This window comes from Salarias fasciatus, chromosome 23 (genome assembly GCF_902148845.1).
Source record: "Salarias fasciatus chromosome 23, fSalaFa1.1, whole genome shotgun sequence".
Classification (NCBI taxonomy): domain Eukaryota; kingdom Metazoa; phylum Chordata; class Actinopteri; order Blenniiformes; family Blenniidae; genus Salarias; species Salarias fasciatus.
Window position 1 is genome coordinate 11,169,132 of NC_043766.1, and position 25,737 is coordinate 11,194,868.

General features: G+C 38.2%; 1 protein-coding gene across 1 annotated transcript in view; it reads left to right on the top strand.

The window, feature by feature from the left end:
• The window catches only part of LOC115381689 (contactin-associated protein-like 4), a 104,453-nt gene that overhangs the window by 69,169 nt on the left and 9,547 nt on the right, over positions 1–25,737 (top strand). The window contains exons 11-19 of the mRNA XM_030083245.1: positions 2,703–2,809; positions 6,267–6,386; positions 6,640–6,840; positions 7,744–7,906; positions 9,927–10,054; positions 10,682–10,852; positions 14,081–14,299; positions 19,126–19,365; positions 21,557–21,781. Coding sequence (XP_029939105.1) covers positions 2,703–2,809; positions 6,267–6,386; positions 6,640–6,840; positions 7,744–7,906; positions 9,927–10,054; positions 10,682–10,852; positions 14,081–14,299; positions 19,126–19,365; positions 21,557–21,781 — 1,574 coding nt within the window. The remainder of the gene's footprint in view (positions 1–2,702; positions 2,810–6,266; positions 6,387–6,639; positions 6,841–7,743; positions 7,907–9,926; positions 10,055–10,681; positions 10,853–14,080; positions 14,300–19,125; positions 19,366–21,556; positions 21,782–25,737) is intronic.

The following is a 25,737-nucleotide window of genomic DNA, read 5'->3' on the forward strand; positions in this document are numbered from 1 at the left end:
TAAAAGTACTTTAGTAGTGACAAAATGAAAAATATGCGTATGCATTTACATTTGCATGGGTCTTCCCTCCTTGTCTCCTTTTTTGGTAAATAACAAGACATCCTTCTCATTTTTTTTAATTCAAAATAATGAAAAATAGTCTGTTCTCATCTTGAAAATCAACATATCAGTTAAAAATGTGTTCTCAATTTATACTGACTTGCATGTGATGATGTTTGTAGTATCAGCTTAGTAGTTCTGTTGCCTCATGTCCTTACTGGTCCTCATACTTCATTTACACTCGTTCTTCAAACACCGTACTCCACTGATAATTATTCAAAGTCTCCATCCATTCTGCTCTTCTTCTCCACTCCCACTCCCATCCTCCTCAGTCCTCTGTCTCACCTACTAATCTCCACCCTCCCAGCTGCCTTCCCTCTATCCACGCTTTCCAGTTCTTAAATCCTCAAGACCTTGCCTCTTTCTTTCATCCTTTGAGGGAGTGTGCACTCCTGCAGCTCTCTATCTTTCAGGACCAATGTGAGCATGACCTTGAGAACGAAGATATTTCTCAGAAGTGAGGTATAGAATAGCCAGGGTAGTTTCTTACAAGTCAGGGTAGAATGTAGGACCAGGAATGTTTGTGTATTTACAGCTTTCACCTGAAACAGATTTGACAGGAAATGTTTTGACCACCTGAGAGTTACCACACATCGTTTGACACTGACACAACATATATTTTCTATGTGTCTAACTTGCCTCAGACTACTGTTTCTGTCAATATCAACGTAAGATACTATTCATATTTTTTGTAAATTAAAGATAAAGCACTTTATGGCAATATCTGGGGGCTTCTTTGCGAGTGGGTCATCTTATTAAGAGCACAGGAAACAACTATAAAAGAGCCAGCTCTAATAGTGTGTTCTTGTGGGTCTGCTGTGAGAATATATGTATTGCTTGGGTACACCTTTTTTTATTGCTCCGCAAGTAAAATGTTCTCATTGCTCCTTTGGTTTGAAATTATATTTCACCACTTGGTTGAAGCAGCACTCGTGCAAGTAGCCAGCAGCTGTCAAAATGTAGAAAAAAAATCCATACATTATAATAATTTCTTCAGGGGAACTGATGTATTCCACTGTTTTAAGATTCACAAGCACAAACACGAAACACTATGCTTTGACGGGCCCCAGCTCGCTGCAGCCATCCATCCATTTTCTATACCATTTTATCAAGCCTGATCCCAGTTGACTGTCGTCAGAGGCAAGATACACACTTAACATGTCTCCAGTCCATCACCGGGAAATACTTAGAAGAAATCACACACATTGGCATTGCAACCTTTGTGCAATCACCGATTAGCCTGAGATCTGTTTGAAATAAAAATGGAGTGCACGGAAAGCACCCTCATGCAGTGATCAGCTGTGTTGTTGCCTTATGTGTTGTTGGACAACATTGTTCATTTCTGCTGAGTTTTCAGGGGCTGATTCATAGTCTAGGTCACCTGAATGACTGAGCATCAAAATAAGACGGTGAAACTCTCATGTGCCTTTGGGGAGATACTTGTGTTTACTGAGGGCGGCATGTGTTTTGGTACTTTGTTCAGTTCAGGACAGTGATGAGTGTCATAAAAGCTGAAGTGATTTTTCTGCATTGTTTTTATGTTTCACTACGGTATGAAGAAGGAACAGATGTTTATTAGTGTTTATTGTGTTGCCGAGAACTCTTCATCACAATTTTGATGTCCAAGAGCAGCCCTTTGTTTTCCTTTGTTTGTTTCAATCTTGAAGATTATACATTTAAAAAAATGAGCTGGAAATGTGATTATGTGCATTTTCAAAATACACACATTTCACGAAATGTGCACCCTTGTGTGTAATTAGAGAAGTCCATTCAGTACATGCATATTATCTCTTTTGTGCTGAATCCACATAATTTATTTGTATTTGCAATCCAGCTAAATGTTCTCAAAATTGCTGTTTGGGAGCCGACTCTTAAGTGTGATAGGCTCTCATCGGCATCGTGCCACCTAAACTACAACAAAATGTATTTTTGTCTCATGCGAAGTGCCATGCACTGCAGCTGAAATGGATGACTTCGCTATGGTGGCTGCAAGTTGTTTGGAGGATATGGAAAGTGGTCAGAAAATCTGAACAATTGTTGAAGGATTTTGATTGTGATAATTATCATGATGATTCGGTGGTTTTAGAAGGCAGGCTTCCCCAAAAAAATGAAAATCTTTACGCAGTAAACTGAGGACAATGCATTATTTGTTTGATAATTAACAAAAGAGGGAAAAAAGTCAATCTCACATTTGGCTACACCCTCACCAGTCTTTCACACCTCCAACATTTACAGTGTATACATATACTTTTTTCCGACAAAAAAAAAAAAAAAAAAAAAAAAAAGGTCCAGTTTGATTATCTAACTGCATTCTTACAGCAACATTATATTGCCGATCAGATGTATCTTTTTGTAATCTTCCTTATGGGGTTGTTATCAAACAATGTGTAGAATTTAACCTCAGCTAAACATCATTCAGCAAAAAGAAATCACTCTACAGAATAAAATTAAAAAAAAATATTTATTGAAAGAATAAACTATAAATATTTGATAGAAGATTTACTGAATGGATGAGCGGCATCTTCACAACTCATATGTGCGTGCACTTGGGGCCTCTTGTTACCCTCTGTTTGTGACATACTGAGTGTTTGTCTGTCTCACAGGTGTTCCCCCAGTCTGTGTGAACATGGCGGCAGATGCACTCAGTCATGGAGCACCTTCCACTGTAACTGTTCGTCCAGCGGCTACAGAGGAGCCACCTGCCACAGCTGTAAGCACCGGCCACATCCAGGCCTTTACTGAACTCCTATGCATGAAAACACTTATTAATCTTGATATAAAGAGCAAACATAGTCACTTTGCCGGCTGAGAACTGCATCTGACAAATTGTCAAATTAATAGACACCACTACCCGAGTAGTGTGTTTTCATTAATGGATAGGAAATATTGCAGTATCTGCTAATAGATTAATTTGTCACACGCAAAGTGATTCACAACATCTAATAACAATTGTGCTGTCTATGATTGCATTAGTATTGAACATCTTTTAAATGAAAGTGTACATTGGTTCACCCTTTAGCAGAAGTAGCTGCTGTAATTGTGTTGAAATGCATTTCCTCAGCTGCCCCCACCATGTTTAAAAGGAGAGATTTTTCTTTGTTATACCTGTTCTTCTGCTTGTTTTCACAGACACAATTGACTATGTCATATATCTTTGCCCATTTTGTGTGAACAAAACAACAAAACTCTAGAATATGTTTCTTAACCTCAGTATAGCAGAATGCTGCTAATCACACATGCAACACACTCATGTAAGTTCCCCTGTTTTAGTACTTCATGAACACCCACAAAAAGATCTAAAACAGAAAACACTCTGTTGAAGTTGAAACTTTCACTGTAAAGAGATTAATGACACGTCTTAAAGGTTTTACAGGTTTTACACTCATTTTAGACTTGTATCAATGTGTTATTTGGTTCATATATCGAGTGATATTATTTATCCCGTTCAGCTGCATTTTGGTGACTTCATGGAGCTTCAGTTTCACTGTTGTGTTTATGTCTTTCTCGCTAAAATTAGCTGTTTGCTGTTCTTAAAAACAATCAAAGTGATTACTTTGAGTGTTACATAATTACTGTTAGGCAGCTACATTAACTGAAAGTATAACAACAACACGAACAACAAAAACCTAAGTACTTGTCATGTTTATGTATATCACTGTGTGTTATTGCATCAGCAGGTTAAATTAGATATTGAGTGGCAGTGTTTATGCAATTAATTTACATTTTCATTTAAAAATGTTCAGTCAGTAGCTTTCAATCAGCTACATTCTTTTTTTATGTTTACGTCCAATAAAATTATTATTACCTAAAGAATTCCTAAAAAAGTACAAATTTGACACAAAATCTTTACTCCATGACAGAATAAACATCAATATGTAGCATTTTCATCTCAAATGTAGCTGCATTGTAAGGCCAGCACTGTATTTTCTTGAAGGAATTAAGGTTAATATTCCAGACCTGTTTTCATTGAACTTGCTTTAATAACACAGAGGCCATGTGTCCCCCAACTGTTAATTTCCCTGTCTTTTTTTCTTCTGCCATTGTTTCAAAACTTTAATTAGCTGTGTTCAATCGGGAATAGACCAACCAGATTGGTAGTACTTCATTATGCTGAGTAAATTAGACTTCCATTAAATCAGAAAGTCTTAAAAGACCTTATTGTTTGCTTGGTGGAATCTGCAGATGGTCCAACATGTCTGGCCTTCCTTCTTATTTGCAGCTTTCAAATATTTGAATACATTAATGTCATATGTATGTGTAAATATGCAGTCCATACCGTGACACGATAGACTACGTTATATAAAGAAGACTCACTACACAGTTTGCGACAAAAATCACGCTAAACTCAAATATGTATCGCTCTAAGCTTCATTTTTATGAAGGGACGTCAGTTCATGAACCATACAGGAATTGTTCTAAAAATCCTGTAGCGTCGAGCGGCAACTGAGGGAAAAGACGAGGCGGACAACTGCTCACACTTAACCAGGGCTTTCATTTCAAAAGCGCTCCGGGAACACACACACAAATGGTGGCTCGCACGTCCCCTAGCAAACCCCCTGCTCACGGTCTGACACATAAAGATAAATGACAACACAAAATGATCTTAGAACACAGGAACACTATTGCAGACCGTAACTAATAATAAAAGGAACATCACAAAACACAAACAAAACCCCCGAAACGGCCCCCAAACAGCCCTAACAGTTCCCCCATAATGCCTTGCTGCCCCCTGGGACACAGCAGCAACCACAGCGACCCCCACGGTCGCTGCTATATGTATCAGCAGATATTTTCAAGATGAATTAATTGTAGGACCCTAAAACAGTCTGGTTAAAATAATGGATAAAAATGGGAAGTAACTGGTTTATTTTAGCATGCTTCAGTTAAACCGAGGTGCCCAGTCCTGTTTCTGAAGACCCCTGTCCAGCATGTTTTAACTTTCTCCTTGTGTTAACACACATGAATGCATTGACAGGCTCATTACTGAGCTTTGTTCGGTGTTTGGTGACGACGGAATGATTAGATTCAGCTGTGTTGAAGCAGGGAAGAGCTGAAACGTGCAGGACAGGAGCTCTCCAGGAATAGACTTGTGCACCCCTGGCCTAAACTATATTCAGCACATGATTTATTAAGCAAACAAAGCTGACAATTCAAGATTAAACATATGCATTCTCCTCACTGCTTCAGACTTAAACAGTCTTTTAGTACAGAATGATCTGCAATACTTGTGGTGTTTTTTGCTTTATTTTTTTGGGGTGGGGGGGGTGGGGGGTTACACATTACCTGCAAGCCTGGGGAGACGTGCAGATTAGTTTTCGCCAAATTTGACAGGCTGCGTCTTAACAGAAATAGTGTGGTTGGTAATACATAATGCAGAAATGAAGTGTCACTTTATCCACTGAGGGAAAGCTGAGGAAAGAACAAAGGGATGGCATCCTGCTGCAGATGAAAGCTGCAATTTTCTCCTACTTCTCACTTCAAAGAGCATGCTCTCAGTATATACACAGTGAGCATATTCCTGCTTATTTCTATTTGTACCCAGAAGAAAAAAACAACAACAACATAACGTGCTTCCAGAAAGACTATGCAAACTCAAAAACATCAATAGTTATTATTTTGTTCCAATAAACTAAAGATTGTGTTGTACAGGTGAAACACTTTAATTACAGCAAAATACTGCATTATTTTCTGTGAATTTCTTATCTATTTTCTGTGTGGTATCGGAAGAAATTACAGAGAAGGAAGTGTAGAAGGTTGAAACTAAAAATCAAGAAATCATGCAAAGAAGAAAGGGAACGATAAAGAGGGGATCAGGATAAGAGTAGGACGGCGTTTGAATGCACATCAGAAAAAAAAGAGAGTGAATCCTCAGGCAGACTGTTCTTTCCACATAAATGGATTTCAACTTAGAGACTGCCTGAAGTATTTTAGGTGCGTCAAATTAGAAATTAAAAAGATGGTGGCTGCGATTATTCTGTGAAGCTTTGTCGGAATATATCTGTGCCCCGGTGGTCTGATCAGCTCGGTCGAGACATGTTCACACACTCACATACACACATACTGTGCACCTTTTCGTTGTTTTCATTTTATGTGGGTCAAAGTGTCCTTGAACTGTATCAAGATAAAAGTTGAGAAGACTTTTATGCTTTTTCACGCCTTTTTTCCAGCAATGTATGAGAAGTCATGTGAGGCCTACAAACACAAAGGCAACACATCAGGACACTTTTACATAGACGTGGATGGCAGCGGACCGATCAGACCTCAACTGATTTACTGTAACATGACAGGTGAGGCACACACTGACACTCGGTTTATTATGTTATAACTAATTAGTCAGACAAAGATCAGCCTTAACATTATGAGCTCTTAAAGGTGAAGCGAACAGCTCATTATTTGTTGTCATGGCACTTGTTAGTATATGTGTAAACACTTTCTCCTCAAGGTTTTTGAGTTGAAAGCAGAGAAATGGACAATCACCTCTGGCCAGTATTCTGAACGCTCATTTGATGCCCCGCCCCTTATGCATTTCTCTGGCTGCAGAGGGCAGCACATGGATGGTGATCCAGCACAATAACACTGAATTTACCACCGTTCAGTCTTCACCGGAGATAAACCAACACGTCGCTCACTTTGACTACTCCTCTGAAGAGCCGCTGCTGGCAGCCATCATCCGTCAGTCGGAGCACTGTGAGCAGGAGCTTTCCTACCACTGCAGGAAGTCCCGCCTCTTCAACACACATGGTACAAAACAAAAAAAAAACTCTTCTGATCTGAGTTTCAGTTTGAATGAAACATTAGAGTTGAATTGTAAGTACAAAAGGTTTGTGTGTGTGTGTGTGTGTGTGAGAGAGAGAGAGAGAGAGAGAGAGAGAGAGAGAGAGAGAGAGAGAGAGAGAGAGAGAGAGAGAGAGAGAGGGAGAGAGAGAGAGAGAGAGAGAGAGAGAGAGAGAGAGAGAAAGCCTTTTTGTAATTCATATGATTTCCAGGGAGCAATAATATGAAAAACTGAATATATTAAGGTAAATAAAATATAAGTCATAATTCAACTGCCTGCACTGTTTCAAAAGTTACGTTTTGGGGCAAACCATTGCTTTTGATTCTGTATGCTGCATTTTTCTTTGCTTATTTTAGATAACTTTGATAAATCTGACCGAAATCAAATAAAAGCAGTAGTTAAAAAAAAAAAAAAAAACCACACAATTTACAAAAAGCTGTAAATCTTAACACCCACTTAACTTGACCTAGATGAGAAAGTTGACCATCTTGTGAACCAGGAAACTGTCTATTTATTTGAGTACTTGTGAGTGAAGTCCAATGAGCGTAGTGCCGTTTTAACCCCCGTGTGGATTATTCAGGCAAACACTACTGATACGTCACTCAACAAATGCAGCTGCAGTGCTGCATTTGTTGAGTGGTTGTTGTGAGGCAGAGAGGCATAAAGAGAAAAGGAGGAGAAATTAGAAGAGGTTTGATGCCCCATCAATACAAAATAAAGATAACAAATTTCTGTTAGTGGATGTATAATCCACTTTGTCGTACCTGTTTTTTAAAAATCAGTTTTGAAAACTGCATTTGTTTTAGAGGAGACCACATCCCAATCAGCAGGAAATGACTGACCGTGTTCTTGTTTCTGCATGTTTTCAGAGGGTACTCCATTCAGCTGGTGGGTTGGAGGTCTGGGTGAAGGTCAGATTCAGACATATTGGGGTGGAGCGCTGCCGGACAGTCGACAGTGTTCCTGCGGTCTGCAGGACAACTGTATGGATTCAAGTCACTACTGCAACTGTGACGCCGACTTCGATCAGTGGTACTGTTTTTCTGCTGTGCTATTTGTTTGATAAATTTCTGAAGGTATTAGAAGATCAAGTGGAAAAGAAATTAAATTTGTTGTTATTCAAACACTTTTTGAATGTGTAATTAAAGGCCAGGGGCTGTTGATTTTTTTATGCTCAGCAGTATGCCAGTTCCATATATTTTATAAAAATGTAGGTTATGCAAGAAGAAGAAGGAATAAACTATATTGTGTACCAGTATTGAACTTCTCTGTTAAGTTGATGACTGCTTGGTTGACATGAACAGGCTGATTATAAGTCAAATCATGTCAAATTATGAGTAAATGTGAAGTTTTAAAATGTATCTAGAACTGATTTTCACTGGTGTCTGTACAGGGAGGATGGTTTGCATTCATAATGAAACACCACATGAGTTATTCGCCACCTTCCTACATGACAAAGATGGATCTTGAGACAAAGAAACGCTTTCTTTACTGCCTCTACAATTTGTCTGTTGACATTTATGTTGTATTGCACCGAGAATCTGCCTCATGACACTTAATAAGGTCATTATTGTCACAAAGGTCATTGTGTGTGATGTATGCACTCCCCAATGAACATCAATTTTGATTCAAGACAATCTGCTAAATGAATAGAATGATTGTTGGAGGCTATCAATACGACTTTACGGAATCCAAGAAAGGATTGTTGGTTTCCTCTTTCACTTTGGTCTGAACATAAATATTGCAAGGTTGCCACATTTAAAATAAAGAAGAGGAACACTGATTATCATCAGTGAATAGGTTCTCATTTCAGTCTGTCATAAAGTCTAAAGCTGGTGTTTTTCTCTCTTTTGTTGTGGAAGAGAGAAAAATGGACTCTTTGTGTGATGGGTTCTGTAAGACATCTGTTGCTTCTGTCATTGATTTGATGTCTGAGTTGTTCACCACACTCAGTCATGCTAGACTAGAAGAAGCAACATTTAGGACAAGTCCCAAGATGGTGAAAACACACTTTTTAATGTTTTGTCCCAGTAGCTTTAATCCATCCAGGAAGGAAATCTGTATTTAGGACGCATTTCCAATTCGGTGACCATTCCCACCATTAGACCTACTTTCCTACATAACTAATGATGCCATTGACCTCGGAGCCACAATTAATTTGTTCTTATATATAAATCTGTATGAGCATCCCTCTTGTGCATAGAGTGTCTCCTACAGTCAGTATGTGCTCAGGGTCGGTTTCTGCCTGCAGGTGAAGTCTCCGTTTGGTTTCATCACCACATTTAGAGGCAACAGGAAAATACCTCTGGACTCAGAAACAAGACTGCAGACCTGAATATCACAGATCAATCAGTCACAAGATACATTGTGCACATCTGTAGGTTGTCAAATTCAGAATTGATTTGAAAAAAGTAACAGTAAAAGTAAAAAGTAAAAAGATGACTGATTTTGATTTTCAGATTTGTTTGGGGAATAAACAATTTGTTGAGTTATGAAAAAAAAAGAAGAATGGAAATCAAACAGTATCCTGGATGAACTTATCTTTTGCCAGTGTTATGACTAATAACAGCCTAATATTCCATTCAGAAGGAACAGTAACTGTTAATATCGATGATATTGTTGGCAGAAATAAAACAGTGTTTAGAAAATAACAGCTTGTGTTTGAATATGATTAAAATCACATTGATTTTGACAAAGACATTTGCATTGTTGTATAAAAATTACCCTGGCCACTAACAAATTAAACACTTTCAACACATTTTGAGGCCCACTTTGTAATATAATTCATTGCTTAGATGTGAATGCATCCATTTCCCTATATTTAAAATGGGAATAGATATTCGTGCCAAAGAGGTATTTGAGACATTTTGGGTTTTTTTGTTATAACTAAGTGCATCATAAATCAATTATTGAAAATATGTTATTCTTTATGTTTTTAATCCCCATTTTCACCATTCCATTGCAAAAACCCATTGTTTCATGTTACCGCTCTTTCCCTCTCTCTGTGTTTTCCGACTCCGTCGCTGCCCTTCTCTTCCACCTTGCTCTCCAGGACTGATGACTCCGGCCTGCTCACCCTGAAGGAGACCCTCCCAGTCAGATCTCTGGTGCTGGGTGATCTCCAGCGACCTGGCTCACAGGCAGCCTACAGGGTGGGGCCACTCCGCTGCCATGGAGACAGTAGGTGTTTTTCACCTGAGTTTTGTTCAACAGTGGTGTGAACTCACGTTAACTTCAGTTGTTTCTGCATATGTATTTGATCTACAACTTATCATGGTTGTTTTAAGAGGACTTTATTGAAGCAACAGGTTGTATCCAGTTGAGCAGTGACCTGAATTATAGGGATCTCTGTGCAGCCTTCTGTCTGCCATTCATCTTACTAATGGGAAATTTAGGTTTGGCTAAATTACACATACTCATTGGCCGGCCACTTGCTAAAATATTATCTCTGGTATCATTTTTAATAACAGCTGCTAATGCAAATATACATACCTCGTTTTAATTGCTTTTAACTCCAGCATTCAGTTTAAGAAGTTTGGAAATGCCTTGTAAGATAAATCCGCATTAATGAGATGGCATAACTGAAGCTATACCTTTGTTCCTACCTAATTAGTTGAACAGTTGGTTCATTTGTTTACTACACAGTTTTCATTACACAGCCAATCTTAATGAGGTTTCTTTTAATAGGCTTTGTTCCAGAGTGACATAGTGCATTCCTGAATAAGAGTTTTGTAACCTTTCATGACAAGAAAAAAAAATAGAGAAGTGATGATATTAAAGCAGCTTGATGAGTTCTTTGTCTTGCAGAAAACTTCTGGAATGCTGCATTTTTTGACAAAGAAACATCGTACCTCCACTTCCCCACTTTTCATGGAGAGCTGAACGCAGACATCTCCTTCCTGTTTAAAACAACATCCTCCTCTGGGGTTTTCTTGGAAAATCTGGGAATCAAGGACTTCATCCGGATCGAGCTCAGCTGTAAGTGAGAAATGAGCAATGTTTTGTGTCATGGTTATAAAAAACATTTCTAGTGTCTAGTGTGTGTGTGTGTGTGTGTGTGTGTGTGTGTGTGTGTGTGTGTGTGTGTGTGTGTGTGTGTGTAATAGCTGCGACTGATTGAGTTTTGCTTGTGGCTTCCTGATATTCGTGCACATGGATCTCAGTTGCACTTCTGGAATATGCCGCCCTACTTGGCAAAGGCTGATATTCTTGAGTAAGAATCCAATTAAAGGATATTTCCATCAGAAAAACTTTCCCTCGGGCCGAGAACATTTTGACAATGTGATTAGTAAAGCCTGTGTCTCCAAACTAGGGATTAAATTTAGGTCTGCGATTGTACTTTACAATTATTCAGGAGCATTTTGTGGTAATTTACCAGCACTGACTGATCAAACACATCAAAAACTTCTAACACCTAGCATAGCCTCATTCACCAAAACAGTTATTTAAGTGTTATGATGAGATGGACATTGTCTCTTTTCATTAAATATAGAGACAAAAATTTGATCACAGGCAGATGTAAAGATAATAAATGATATGTTCACATCGATAGATAAGAAAGAGGTGCCAATATTTGGACAGATTTAAAGAAAGAGCAAAAGGAACTAAGTGATATTTCTATCTCTCTCTCTCTTTCTTTTTAAAGATGTTCTGGTTGTGTCATGATAATTATTTTCCAAAGAAAAGTAACAAATTGTGTGCAGACGCTGGTGATGAGGACTTCATTCCCTTTGTAACATGTGACCTCTGTATCAGAAGCATTTATTTGCAACCTTAGCTGAGCATTGCAAACACACACACACACACACACACACACACAAACATTAGGACAAATGTTACTCCTCCTCCTCCTCCTCCCGCTCCTCCTCAGGGAAACCCCATCACTATTATGCCAGAAAATACCTCTTATCTCACTGCAGCACTGTTGCTGCTGCTTTATGACAGCTAAGACTGCAATGACTCAGGATCACTATACGTTCTGCTAACATGACTACAGCCCACCAGGAGCAGTGCCAAAATCCAGCTATAAATGTGTCATTAATCAGTTGTGTTCTTTATTAATTTAATCATCATAGTAACACAACTTCTTTTCTTCTAATTCTTCATACTTTGTGAGGAATACTGTTTTGTTCTGACTCGTGTCAACAGACTGCTGCTACCTCCTCTTAATGTAGAGCCTCGGCACGCTTTCAGTGCTGTGATGGATGAATGGTTACCATGTGGCCTTCAGCTCACCTCCGTGATTATAGGTTAAATGTGTAGCCTATTAGTGTTGCATAAATGCTGTGAAGATTAATGACTGTTATTATTATAAGTGAGTACTTTTAGTGCCTGTGGTAACAAGAAAGGGCACCAATTTGGTTTTAATGTCAATCTGATGCCATACAGTTCTTCATCAACTGTTACCGTATTGGGCTTTGCTGAATGACAGACAGACAGACAGACAGACATCATGCCTCCTCTAAAACCTCATCACTCTCTCATATTCCATAAAACAAACCGGTAGGTGGTAAGATGTGTTGCAGTGTCAGTACAGTCTGCTATGCTATCACTCTGCGTCAAAGCAACAAACCAAGCAGATCCCATCCTGCCAGACGGAAACTGTTAGTCTTCTTATGGTCTGAATGCTTGCGACCATAGTTTCAGCAGTCTAAGGAATTAATGTACTTAAATTACACAACACATAAACATATCTAGTAATTAGCACTGAGGGGAGATCTGTCATAAGTGCTCATATTCTTTCCAACATGTCAAGGATATTTACTTTATAAACACTGATTCCACTTCTGTTTGAGTAAAATAAACAAAAGTCCAGGCTCTGGTATGTATTTTAAATATACATGTAAAAAAGCAGATTTAGAAATTTTGATCTGAAATTTTGACCCTGACCCCCCGGTCCTCTGTCTGTGATTAATTCTGCCTCTTCTCTCTGTTTTAACTAGTTGTATATGATATTTTTTTTCATCTTAGCATGTCTGTTTTCTGTTATGCCATTACTAATATATGGTGGAAAATATAGAAGACAAGCATAAAAGAAGAAATTATCTCAGAAGCCTTTACATCTTGAGATGTTCATGCATACTGTTTGATTGTATTTGTAAATAATCTGCACATAATGATAAAATCGATGTTACAAAATGGAAAAATGTCAGACATACCAGAGAAATTAGAAGCCACTGAAGGCATACAGAAGATTCTATTACTAGAAATATCAATGAATGAAACAATAAAGCCTGTGAGGAAAATAATACATGATTTCTTGAAGCTTTCTGTCTATTTCCAAACCTTCATGACTAAAAGAATCAGATTTAAAAAATAATAAAAATGAAGTCTTTTTTAGAATTATTTATTGAGTAAATGCATGGTAGACTGATGCTGGGATAATGTGAAATATTTCTCTTGCCAAATATATGCAGCATTCGCATTACAGTTAAGGTAAATAAAGACAAAAGAGCCTCCAACAACAGTTTGAGTAGCTGACACTGTATTAAAAGCATCGTGTAATGACCTGGTGAGAAAAAATGTGTCACTTTATGTAAAAAGTGCATTTGAGTAGTCTGTCCAAAATAGCTCATTATGAAATAATGAAGATAATTTCAAAAAATTATGTAAATTGGATCAGTTTTGGGGAATGTTTTTGCTATTACCTATGGATCTATAAAAACCTTATTTTAAATTGAAACTTTTTGCCTTTTTATAACTAGAATCACTTTGGTATGAAAGAAAAATGACATTTATTTTAACATTTCATAGAAAATGATGATCTTAGTGTTTTTTATCTCATACTACATTTTTCCATTGACTGTCTATCTAAGTTTTCTAACTGGAATTTTTTTACATTTCCTTTGTATTGATTGGGAATCTTATGCTTTTTTTTTTTTTTATTCCTGTTTTCTCTTTGCCGACAGGATTTGACATGAACATTTCTCATAGCCATACCTCATAAGACCGTTTATACTTTCCAGTAGATCCACAAACTCCCGGAAAGCAGAGAAATAAAGCTTTACATCTATATATTTGTCATAGCATTGATTCCCAGAACTGCAATATAGCATTCAATCACAGACTTGAAACACACCTCACAGTAAATCCTGCCAGCCTTAATACAGCTGTGGTCATAAGAGATGCCGTATGGTCATGAAGTGTACTCAAATCCGTGCCTTCCTGTTTGTATTTTCTATTATTATGTCTACTTTTTCAACTCAGCTTCCTCAGAAGTTGTGTTCTCCTTCGATGTGGGGAACGGCCCACTGGAGGTACGAGTTCAGACCAGCGTCCCTCTGAACGACGACCGGTGGCACAGTGTGCGAGCTGAGCGAAATGTGAAAGAAGCACTGCTCCGCGTTGATGATTTCCCCACTGCCACCCAGGAGGCTCCTGTTGATGGACTCGTTCATCTGCAGCTCAACAGCCAGCTATTCATAGGTGAGGACCAAAAGGTCATATCTTATTTTACTTATCTTATTTTATCTTCAAAATCTTTGACACCATTTATAGGGGAGGACTTTCTAAAGACTTTTGTGTTATGTTGGGTTAAAATGGGGTTAGTTTAAGGTTACTTGGATTGGGCACTTTGTCAACAGACCTATTATGCTAAGTATTGCCCTTATTAGCTGCTGAGTGGTCGTTATTATTGTTGCTATGGCTCAGCTGATCTAATCGCAGGCTTGCAAGTAAGCATGCTAATGTATCGACAAGCAGACACTCATTTTCAGAGATGTACGCAGATTAAAATGAGATTCCAGCTGAAAATTAAAAACTCCTTAGAATGATTTTTGCGCATTTTACCGTGCACTTCTTGAGTAGCAATGCGCAACTCCACACTCTGTGTCTGATAACAGCAAAACCTGTCCTCAGCGTCTTTTATAACCCTGAAGTGCTCCAAAAGTGGCAAGTGGTGTTAGCACGGGCTGCTGATTGGGCTGTATTGAGAGAAATGTCTGCTGTTCTGTTTAAAGTAAATGCAGAGTCTTGGGTTTTTCTACAATGAACAGTAATTACCTTTGATAGATAACAATAGATAACAGTGAAGTGGAGGGCGCTGATAGGGCGAAGTGTGTGTGTGTGTGTGTGTGTGTGTGTGTGTGTGTGTGTGTGTGTGTGTGTGTGTGTGTGCGCGCGTGCGTGCACACGTGCATGCGTGCATGCGTGCACACGCGTGCTTGTGTGTGCTGGTGTGTGTTGCTGTAACTTAACAAGAGGCTTTCTGACGTTTGACCTTTGAACAGTTTCACACCTTTGGCATTTTGACTTCCGGATAATCACCTTCTGTGTTAGAGGTACCACTGAAATGACATGAAATAACTATTCAAACTCACAGGATGGCTCAACTTTTTCCAGATGGTGTTTAACTCCAATTACGATAAGTACTTGAAGCCTACTTCAATATTTTATGGGATGACACTTCGGACTATTTAAGTGGAAAGATAAGAAAATATTTCCTAGTGAACAAAAGACCCCAAAGCCCCAGCTCCTATGCTGTTTTTTCTGTCTGTAGTTGTACAACTTCATAACCTTGTCTGTGCTTCCTGCCCTAAAACCGTTTATTTCTTTCGAAACATGTAGCCATTTGTTTAGAACATATATTTAAAAAAGTATAATGACTTTTCTAAAGCAAGCATTCGCTGAAGATTATGGCAAAAAAGACAAAAACATGAAGAATGGACAACAGTTATGGGACTTTTCTACTGATGAAAACACATTTGGAGTTAATTTTTAATTAAAAATAAACCACAACACCTATGTTTGTAACATAAGGTATGGGACACATTAAATACCATTAAGGTATAAGAAGTGAAAATGAAGCTGGCAGTTCAGGATAAAATTGCCACAGATTTTTGGGTGTCAGTGAACAGTAAATTTACAAGCCCATGATGAGTTGTAAGAGACAGAAAAAGGTGTAGTATTAGATTCTTCGACTTGATCCTATGACAGATTCAAGCTTCTAACTTTCTCTGAACAGCTTTGTAGAAGAGATTGTGAATAGGACCATTGTGATTATTATCTACCAGCAATTTGATCATATGTTCAAATACAAATACGATTATGGGATTACAAAGGATGCTGCTTTTTAATCAAGGGTTTGAGTTTGACAAAGGCTTGATTTGCAGCAGAACACCACTGCTTGCTCTCTGTGAAATCATAACTCACCATACTGCATAAGAATATCTATACCTTTGTGAATTGTGAATCCATCACAATACAAGTGTAGGAAAGTGTGAAGATAGGAATCATCTCGTTCTCCTTGTCATGGATAGAAAAAGGTTGCATCTGTCTTTATTACCGGTATAGTCCTACTGAAACGTTTGATCCTGGCAGCTGGATGACTTTCATGGGCATTTTACATTGAAATAGGACAAAAGTCAAAATCAAGCTCTCAGAGGACAATGTCATGACAGCAATTAGGAAATGATTCACTTTTCTCTCGCAAAGGTTCAACTGGAAAAAGGAAAATCAAAATATATAGACTTCATTGTTCAAAAGTGTATTCTGGAATTTGAATTTATTTATTGATCAGCTCTGAAAACTGGTGCTGCTTCCCTTTTTCATTAATCTGAGCTTAACCTCTTCTGAAAATGCATTAGAGTGTTACACGGTACTTATGATTTCTATTTTTCTCTTTGCTGAGTTTTCTACTAAAGAGACAATATTTTATTTAGCTAAAGCAGAGAAGCAGCATCTTCTGATTTGAAAATGTTGGTACAGGAGATGTTACAGTCACTGACAAGGTTCATGTCTGCAGGCCATGTTTACTGTAATAAAAATGGCTCAAAGAAGAGCTTTGCTTACACCATCCACACAGAAATGATTGAAGAGCACAGGGTCAAGCATTTGCCCTTTGTCATCACGAAGCTGCTTTGTACACTGGATCAGAATAAAAACACCTACAAGCGAGGGTAAGATGCAATCATGTACAGAGGAAGACTTGTAATAAGCATGAATTTTCAATTCACTACATGTTGATCAGCTTTATCTATGCCAGGGCTGTTTATTAAAATGTCTAACAATTCTGACAGTCGGAGCTGAGACATGCTTGGGGAGCCAACAGATTAAAATACATAAACTAGGCAGTTTAATCTATTTACAGAAAATAACACGCAGAGTCCTAAAGGTGGAAAAGCAAATAAACAAAAATAGATAGCTGCCAAAATGATTCCTTGTGCTGAATGCTATCCTACTCCTTTGATGCATAATTCTTAGCTTTTGGAAAGAGAAATATCTTGTTGGGCTTACTCAGTTATAAGGGCACATTCATCATTATGAATTCATTACTGTGAGATGATGAAAAAGAACATCATCATTGTTGGACATGATAAAACCATGGCAGAGAAATTACTTGTTGGCAAGTATTCTTACAGAGTAAACAGAGATAAGCTGATTCAACAAAGACTGAAAGGTTTATGCTGCTTCAGTATGGATGGTGAGTGTATGTTGGGGCTGCACACATTCCTCTCAGCTGCCTTGACAAGAAAGCATGAATAAAAAAAAAAAGAAAAAAGAAAAGAACCAAGGACACAAGTTTGCAAGACTTTCCTGCTAGAGATTGTTGGTGATCACGATAAGTGAAAATTCAGAAATGTTTTAATGACCCAACTCCATGCTGACTGTCATAATGCTTGTTTCCTCCTTTGGACTCCTGGGCAGCTCTCTCTGGCGGTTCTTCTTTGTTTCTTTCTGTCAGAGGTGTTGGTGTCCCACAGGAGGCTGCCATTTGTATCCAAATTACATAGTAATTTGGTCAATTTTACCTCTATAATCACTCTTTTCTGCAGCCTTCATTCAAGCTTTTGCTCTTCAGGTCATAATCAGGTCACTGAATAGCATGGCCAACCTTTCAGATTCGCCACATTTTACAAAAGTAGGTCTGAAAATGATAGAAAAGTGAGCAGCATTTTATTTTGTTGCTTTATTTCTTTCTTTCTATCATTCATCAAAATGTTTGTTGCTGTTTAGTCCTCTTTACACATGGAGGCAGTTATGGCTCACTTGGAAAACCAGGTTGTCTTCCCCCCAGTCTGGCATTTTTTGCTCTGTGTAAGTGTTCTTCAGAAAGAAATTTAACCTAATGTGGAACCCAATGGGCTGCCAGCCACATGCAAAAGAGCTGTTCACACACAAAGTGCATTGAGTCTGCTTAAGTGGTGTAATGTGTGACTGAAAGGTCAATTTTCTTTTAACATTTACAAAGTAACTTACACAATCCTGGGCAGATATGACTGCCGATTGCACCAGATGTCAGTGAGACCCTCAGGAGATGATTGTTTCAACTGCTTTCACCAACTGTGCAGCATACAATATTGCCTGTCATTTGAAATACCCTTTATGTGGATCCTGACAATTTGATACTCAGAAACTGTTGTTTTTGTGTGTGTGTGTTAAGTGGGTATCTAACAGTCTTCAGGAGATTGTGTTGCACCTTACCTACCGACTCGATAAAGGAGTAATACAGAAATCATTACTGGTTTAGTTCAGAATTCAATTATACAGATTCCTTCAGTTCTGTACTTTGAGCAGTAATTATTATCTGATGAACCATTTTTTTTAAAGAAATAACACAGGTCAAATGTTTGTTTTAAATGCTTCACACAGTGTAGATAAACATATCACTCAGAATATTATTTTTGAAAATGTCCCACCTTGTGCTCCATTGTTTCTCGGCCGTGTCATTATATTTGCTGCAACCACAAACTGGAGCCCCACAGATGTTACTGATTCTTTGAATATTTGAAAAAATTCAGACTCATTGTGTGACCGTAATGTTTTGTCAATACCAATTGGTAAAAACAATACCTACCACCAGGCATGGATATGAAATGAGACATTCCCAACTTGAGAGGCCCTAGCATCAATTTTATATTTTTTCCATTTTTAATTGGCAGGTAAAAGCAGGAAATGATTTTCTTCTCACCTGTTAGCAAAGAATGAATGAAAATCAAATACCAGATGGCACTTAGCCAATCAAGAGCCAGACTGCTGCCTGGCAGAGTCGGGCTCTGCTCTGCAGAGCAGAAATTATCTTGCGCTGTGGTGGAAACAAGTGGCTGTCAATCACAATTATCAGAGAAAAATGCACATATTTGCAGTCTCATGCATTCATTGACAGGCTGAATGGTATTTGGTCACTCTTTCTCTTCTTCCTTTCAGCTTGGGGTGGTTTATAGCTTGGTGTTAGGACAATCTAATTAAACTGTGTGTGACTTGCAGTCAGATAGACCTTAATACACTGGTTCTCCTTATTCTATATTTGGCAGGAGGCACTGCGTCCAGACAGAAAGGCTTTTTGGGTTGCATTCGTTCTCTGCAGCTGAACGGAGTCACTCTGGACCTGGAAGAGAGGGCCAAGATCACTCCCGGGGTTCGTCCTGGATGCCCAGGTCACTGCAGCAGCTACGGATCACTGTGCCAGAATGAGGGTCGCTGTGTGGAAAAGACCAATGGTTTCTCTTGCGACTGTGGCCAGTCTGCTTTCACTGGAGCTTTCTGTCATCAAGGTACAGACACACGGGAGTCTTTCTGCCAGTAACTACACAAAGCCAGATCTGATGATTCAAACGGACAATCATGCAGATCAACTATAAAAGCCTCTGCAAGTCTCTTGGGTTGACAATCACATCAAAATGAAAAATTTTGTTCTCGAAGTTCAAGTAGGGACTCCAGGATCATTTGTTTCTCAACTCAGGTAATGCCAAGTGGCTATTGTAGGGATGACAATGCATCCCTTGGTAAGTGTAGCAAAGATTCTTTTAAAATCTAATTCACACAAAGCACTAAGTGACCTGTGGCCATTCTAGACAATTTTCAGGTTTACACACCAAACGCTAGGTTTCAGACGTGTCCTCGAGGTGGCTCAGTGCACTGCGCTCCTTCTAAGACACAGCAAGTTTATTTTTGACAAAAGCCACATTAAGCTGCACACAGGAAATCGAGCCAGGCCGGAAGTTCAATTATAAGCGGAATAGAGAATCTATTAGGTTGTACTTAGCTTCATTAATTCAATTACCATGTCAAACCTGGGTGACAACAAGCCTGAAGTTAAAGCCATAAAAGCACAAAAATCAACAAAAGATGACAAAATAACAACAGCTGTTGAGTGACAGTCCCATTCCTGAAACCCTGATGGTGCAGACATGTGACAGAACACAACTGCGCCTGGTTTAAATAACCCCTAATTTTACACTAATTACTCATCAGACATTGGCGGTCCCACCAGGTAATGATTGGACAATTTACCCAATGCTATCTTGAACAGTTGAACTTTTGCTTTGGCATGAAATACTGAATCAGCACGAAAGGTTAAATAACCTGCAGTTGTTGATGATCCCAGAAGAAAGAGCAGCAAAACTTTGTTGTGACTTCAAAATGCTTGTGTTACTTAGTGCAGCAAGAGGAGTTTTATCTTCCATTGTCTTCATCTTGCAACCAAACACCTTAGCTAGCCTGACAGACATAATTAATTTTCTGTCAGTGGATGAGGGCTGTTTCACTGCATCTCACAGTGTAACCAATTCTAAACTTGCAGCTTCTTACCATGAAACAGACTTGCTTTTGAAAATAATGCAACAACACAACACTAACGATTTTACAAAAAAAGTGTTTACAGACTTCAATCAAGGTAAAATGCCTTGTCCAAGCACATAAACACCACAAGCTCAATAGCTCCATTGCTGATTAGCTTCATGTCTATCTATCTATCTATCTATCTATCTATCTATCTATCTATCTATCTATCTATCTATCTATCTATCTATCTATCCATCTAGCTAGCTAGCTATTTAGCTAGTTATCACACAGGCTAAGTGTATTAAAGAGTAAGGTTTTCATCTAGTGTAAAATTGTGGAAAATGGCTAAAATAGTTGTCTGTTTCAATCTAGAGGTGTCTTCTACATCAGATCCAAGCATAAACACAAAATGTATGGTTTGACCATACAATAATGGTCTGTGATACTTTAATTGCTAGTATTTACTTACAGGTGATTAATTATTTAATGCAAATGTTCTCATCTTCTTCCACTTATGCTATTATTCTTTTTTCATCCCTTTTGAATATGTTTCTACACTAATATTATATATTTGGAAGGAAGCATATTTTTCTGGCTTTTTAATATTACTTTTCTTTTTCGCGACAACAAATAACAAAAAAATTATGTGTTTGCCAGTTGGATGCAGGAATCACAGGCAGCAACATCAGTCATTCTTTCAGATAAATAACACTTATTTCATTCCCACTATCATGGTACGGTATGTGAAATAACTGGCATTGATAAAAATCTTAATAAAGCATAAAACTGGTGATATCGAAGAGGTTTTTGATTTGTATTATGATTTAAACATAAATAATGTATATTTACATTATTTGTACTAGAAAATCCTCTTTCTGTTGCTGCTGTTTCAACCTTCATTTGTATCACCCAACAAACTGCACAATGTCTTGGCAATTATTCAAAGCTGTTTGATTTTGCAGCAAAGTTATTGTTCCATACTAAGTGGAAACAGTGATCAAAATCAATGCTTCACCTAACCCCGACACACAGTTCTATCCAGATTTTTACATCCCCTCACATCAGGCCACCAACTTTAACACATTGATCATTATCAGCAGTTTTTTTCTAAACTGGAATGTATGTTTGACTTTAAAGCAGACGAAGTATTCAAGTTTAAAATAGTGAAATTTTAACTTACAGAGGTTTCAGCTACCTTCCAGTCGATGACATCCATCACCTACATCCTTAAGGAGCCCTACGAACTGAGCAGGAACGCCAGTGCCTTGCCATCATACATCTACACCGATATCACGCTGAGAGGGGAAAGCATCTCCCTGAGCTTCAGGACCAGTCAGAGCCCTGCTTTACTGCTCCATGTTAGCTCCTTTCACAGAGAATACCTAACCCTGCTCATCAACAAACAAGGTAAGGACTCCCAAATTAGTATTTCTTGGTCTTTTGTTTAACAAGTATGGTCTGATTTTAATTCTGTAGCCCATCTCCATTGTTTTTCTATGACTATATCCTCTATTTTCTCTTTTCTCATTTTCTCCCTCTGGATTTGGTCTGTCATCCTCTGCTGCCTCCTTTCTCATGCAGCCAGTCTCACAGTGTCACCTTCAAGAAAATGTTTGGTGCAATTATTGTTAAAAAAACAATTCTGTTTCTAGCACGGTTTTTATTCATATCCTCTCATTATCTATTAGCTTCTTGATTTGATTATTTACACATTTCTGTATCATTTTATGTAGTTTTGGTTTAGAAATATTGTGGTCATGTCTGCTCACTTTAAAATAATAAGATTTTATCCAGTATCAGCATCAATTTCTGGCAACAACACATGTTATTTATTATTTAGTGGTAGATTGAGATGAGTCTTCAGAGCTCTATAGTCTCAGTAAAATGTTTATATCTGTCATTGAGAGCTTTGCTAATGCAGCCCTTAAACCACTCTTATAAATGAAGAAGACTCTGTGTAGACCTAACCTGCTTCTTTCTTTAATGGTTGAAAAAGCACAGGCATTGCAGGTTTTAAAAAGCTAATCAAGCCATCATCACATATCAGCGCCCATGCTCAAGTATCCAATTAATGTGGAAAGGTTTCTCTTGGATGCTCAAAAGAGATTTTTTTTCCTCATATTTCCTGAAAACTCATCTGCTGCACCTTGGCACTCTTCACTATTCAAGCTATTCATTCGGAGCCTGAACTTCTGTGTGCCATCTCAAAGATTACCTTTATTGAAAATAGGTACACTTTCAATAGGAGAGTTTTTCCAGTATTGGCCTGCATTTCAGGGAATAAATGAACCATAATATCATCATTTCTGTTTATCTTATAGCTTTGACATCTCTAACTTTAAAGTGCAGATTGAAGTAAAACACTGTAAGAAACTGATGGTTTAATCATGTATCAATACTGAATATATATCCTCACTATATGGATTGGTTCAAATTTGTAAATGGGAACATGTAGATATGTAAATCTTTTTAGGACTGAATAAATTATATTAAAGGTGCTGTAGGCAGGATTCCGCATCTCCGCCATCTTGCTTAGGTTTACCTAAGCAAGATGGCGATTTGACCCGTCTAAGATGGCGATTTGAAACCCAGCACAGCCAATCCGGTCCTGTTTTCTCTGACATCACGCCCTTACACAAGTTAAGCCCCTCCCACAAGAACGCGTGACGAACGAACGACCCTCGACCAATCACGGTTAGAGCCTCATGGGCTCTTCTGATTGGTCAAAGATACCTGGAGCTGAGTTCCTTTTCAGCTCAGAACAGAGACAGATGGAAACACTGCACCCTCGTGGTAGTGCAATTATGCTACACTCCTAAAGGATTATCAGTGGATACTCTAACATTTAATCCAAAGAAAACACAGAAAAATTAGCACTGACTAGCAAAATCCTGCCTACAGCACCTTTAAGTTCCTGTTTCATTCGGGACCTTGCTTATTGTCAAGGTAAGTGTATTATTATTTATTGTCACATATTATTGTTTTTAAATCATAATTAGTTATTTATAAATGATTGTTCAAGCTGAGTCCACATGAACGTCTCTCAATTCATTTGATTTAATATCTGTGTAGTAGTGATCAGTGAACTTTTCAGCTCTTGAGAGATCACACGTTTCATTCATGGGAAATCAAAGCCAACCATCAAAGCGCCTGTGACAAATTATAGTTGACCTTTAGAAATCAGGAAAAGAATATAACACGATTCGAAAACTCAAACAGTAGTGTTGGAACTCTGATGAAGAAGTGAACAAATCGAGGTTCTTTGGAAGGAGGTACTCAGATAAATTTAAATTGAATTGTTGTGTTTCCAGAGAAAAGCTTTTATTGTACCAACATGACAAAAAACTTCTCACAACATATCAAACGGCATCTGGACAAGCCCTAAAACTACAGCACCGTTTGGAGAGGCATCAATAAGGCATTTGATGAAAAAGACACTGTAACTGCTATGAAACGTGAGGCTGGATCAGCAACAGATGCACTGTGAATGTGGTGAAAACTGATGGTACGAATAATGCTTCAGGCTGATCCATGGGATAGACTTGAATTATCCTGTGTGAAAGTGATACCAAACTTAATTCCAACCATACCTTTCAGTGGCTGCGTCAGATTGAAGTGAAGGTTCTGGAAAGGTCAACACAGTCTCATGACCTCAAAGTCATTGAGCCATGTTTGGGATCTCAAATGTGCAGTTCTTCCAAGAAAATCAAAGAATTAGCAGGATCTGAGGAACATTGGCCTAGAAGAATTAGCAGCTTCATCAGCAAATACAATAAAACAGCTCATTGCTAACACCTATCACAAAAGAATGCGAGTTGTCATCCAGAAAACAGGGTGTGTTTTACACTATGTTTAGGATTAGGGAAAGCATTTGATCTGGCACTATTGCAGTATTTTGTTTGTTGGTTTGTTTGTTGTGTTGGTGTTATCCTGGATACCACATAATTGAATTTTGATCCCATTACAAATACATGTGCTTTCTTTTAAAGGGATACGTCAACATTTTAGCAGATTGGCCCATTTAGCACAATTCCTTAGTCATTTCGAACAGCATACTTACTTTTTTTGTGAGGGCGAGCTGTTGTTTATTCACAGGCGAGTCGGGGAAGGTTTTCGGGACGGACACAATGGAAGTGGATGGTATTTTTATTCCCCCCTATCAAACTCATCAAATACAAAATCCAACAACCCCAAAACACTTTGGTGGACACGTTATAATCCACACATTCACTACGCTGTGGAACACCAACAAATAATATTGTAGCGTTACGACACTGAAGCAAATACTGGGAACTACTTTTTCTTTTGAAATCACCACGCCCAGACGCCATGTTTAGTAAGTAGTTCCGTCTTAGCAATCTTCGCATAAACAACTCAATCTCGTAATTTTGCATTAATATTTCACAGCGTAGTGAATGTGCGGATTAAAACGTGTCCACCAAAGTGTTTTGGGGTTGTTGCATTTTGTATTTGATGAGTTTGACGAGGGGAAACAAAAATACCATCCACTTCCATTGTGTTCTTCCCGAAAACCTTCCCCGACTCACCTCTGAATAAACAACAGCTCGCCCTTACAAAAAAAGTAAGTATGCTGTTCGAAATGACTAAGGAATTGTGCTAAATGGGCCAATTTGCCAAAATGTTGAAGTATCCCTTTAACAATGGCAAATGTTATCTAAATTGTGTGGAAATAAACTCAGGAGCAAAAGTAAAAAAGTCAAAATGTTTCCATTAAAAAAGACACCTGTCCATGCATTAGTTAACACAGTAGTAATCGAGCCTGCGGGCCCTTGATAAAACAACATTTGTGTGTTTTATACTGAGAAGTAGGGTCTCTGGAGGAAATCACACGCAGTGCACCTTTCCCGTCATCCTGCCGTTTCTTCACAAAAGACTCATATTAGGACTCTGTGCAAGGCAAATTAAATATTTATTTAAAAATGCAGTAAACAAGCTTAGGAATTAGTACTTAAATCAACTGAAGACTGAAAACTAAGTGAAACCGTGACATTAAAAACAAAAAGTTTTTTCATTGTTTCAGCTGTGTAAGTTTCTTATTGTGGCAGTGGGAACAACTTCACAGAAACTCTTGTGACTCTGATCCTCGGCTCCACAGCAACAACTTGAAACAGTGAACCAACTTGTTAATTTAATCTTATTCAGAAATGTCAAATTAAGCTGAGCTATTGCATAATCTTGTTAGCTTTTTCCAATTGTTTTACATAGGCTGCAAAATTCAAACTGAAACTGACTTTTTAAAACAGCTGCAGGCTGGATAGCTATTGACCCTGTCACAAGTTTCTTTGCTGTGAAAACATTAATGGTTAAACAACAGTTGCACATATTGCAAATACGTATTGTTT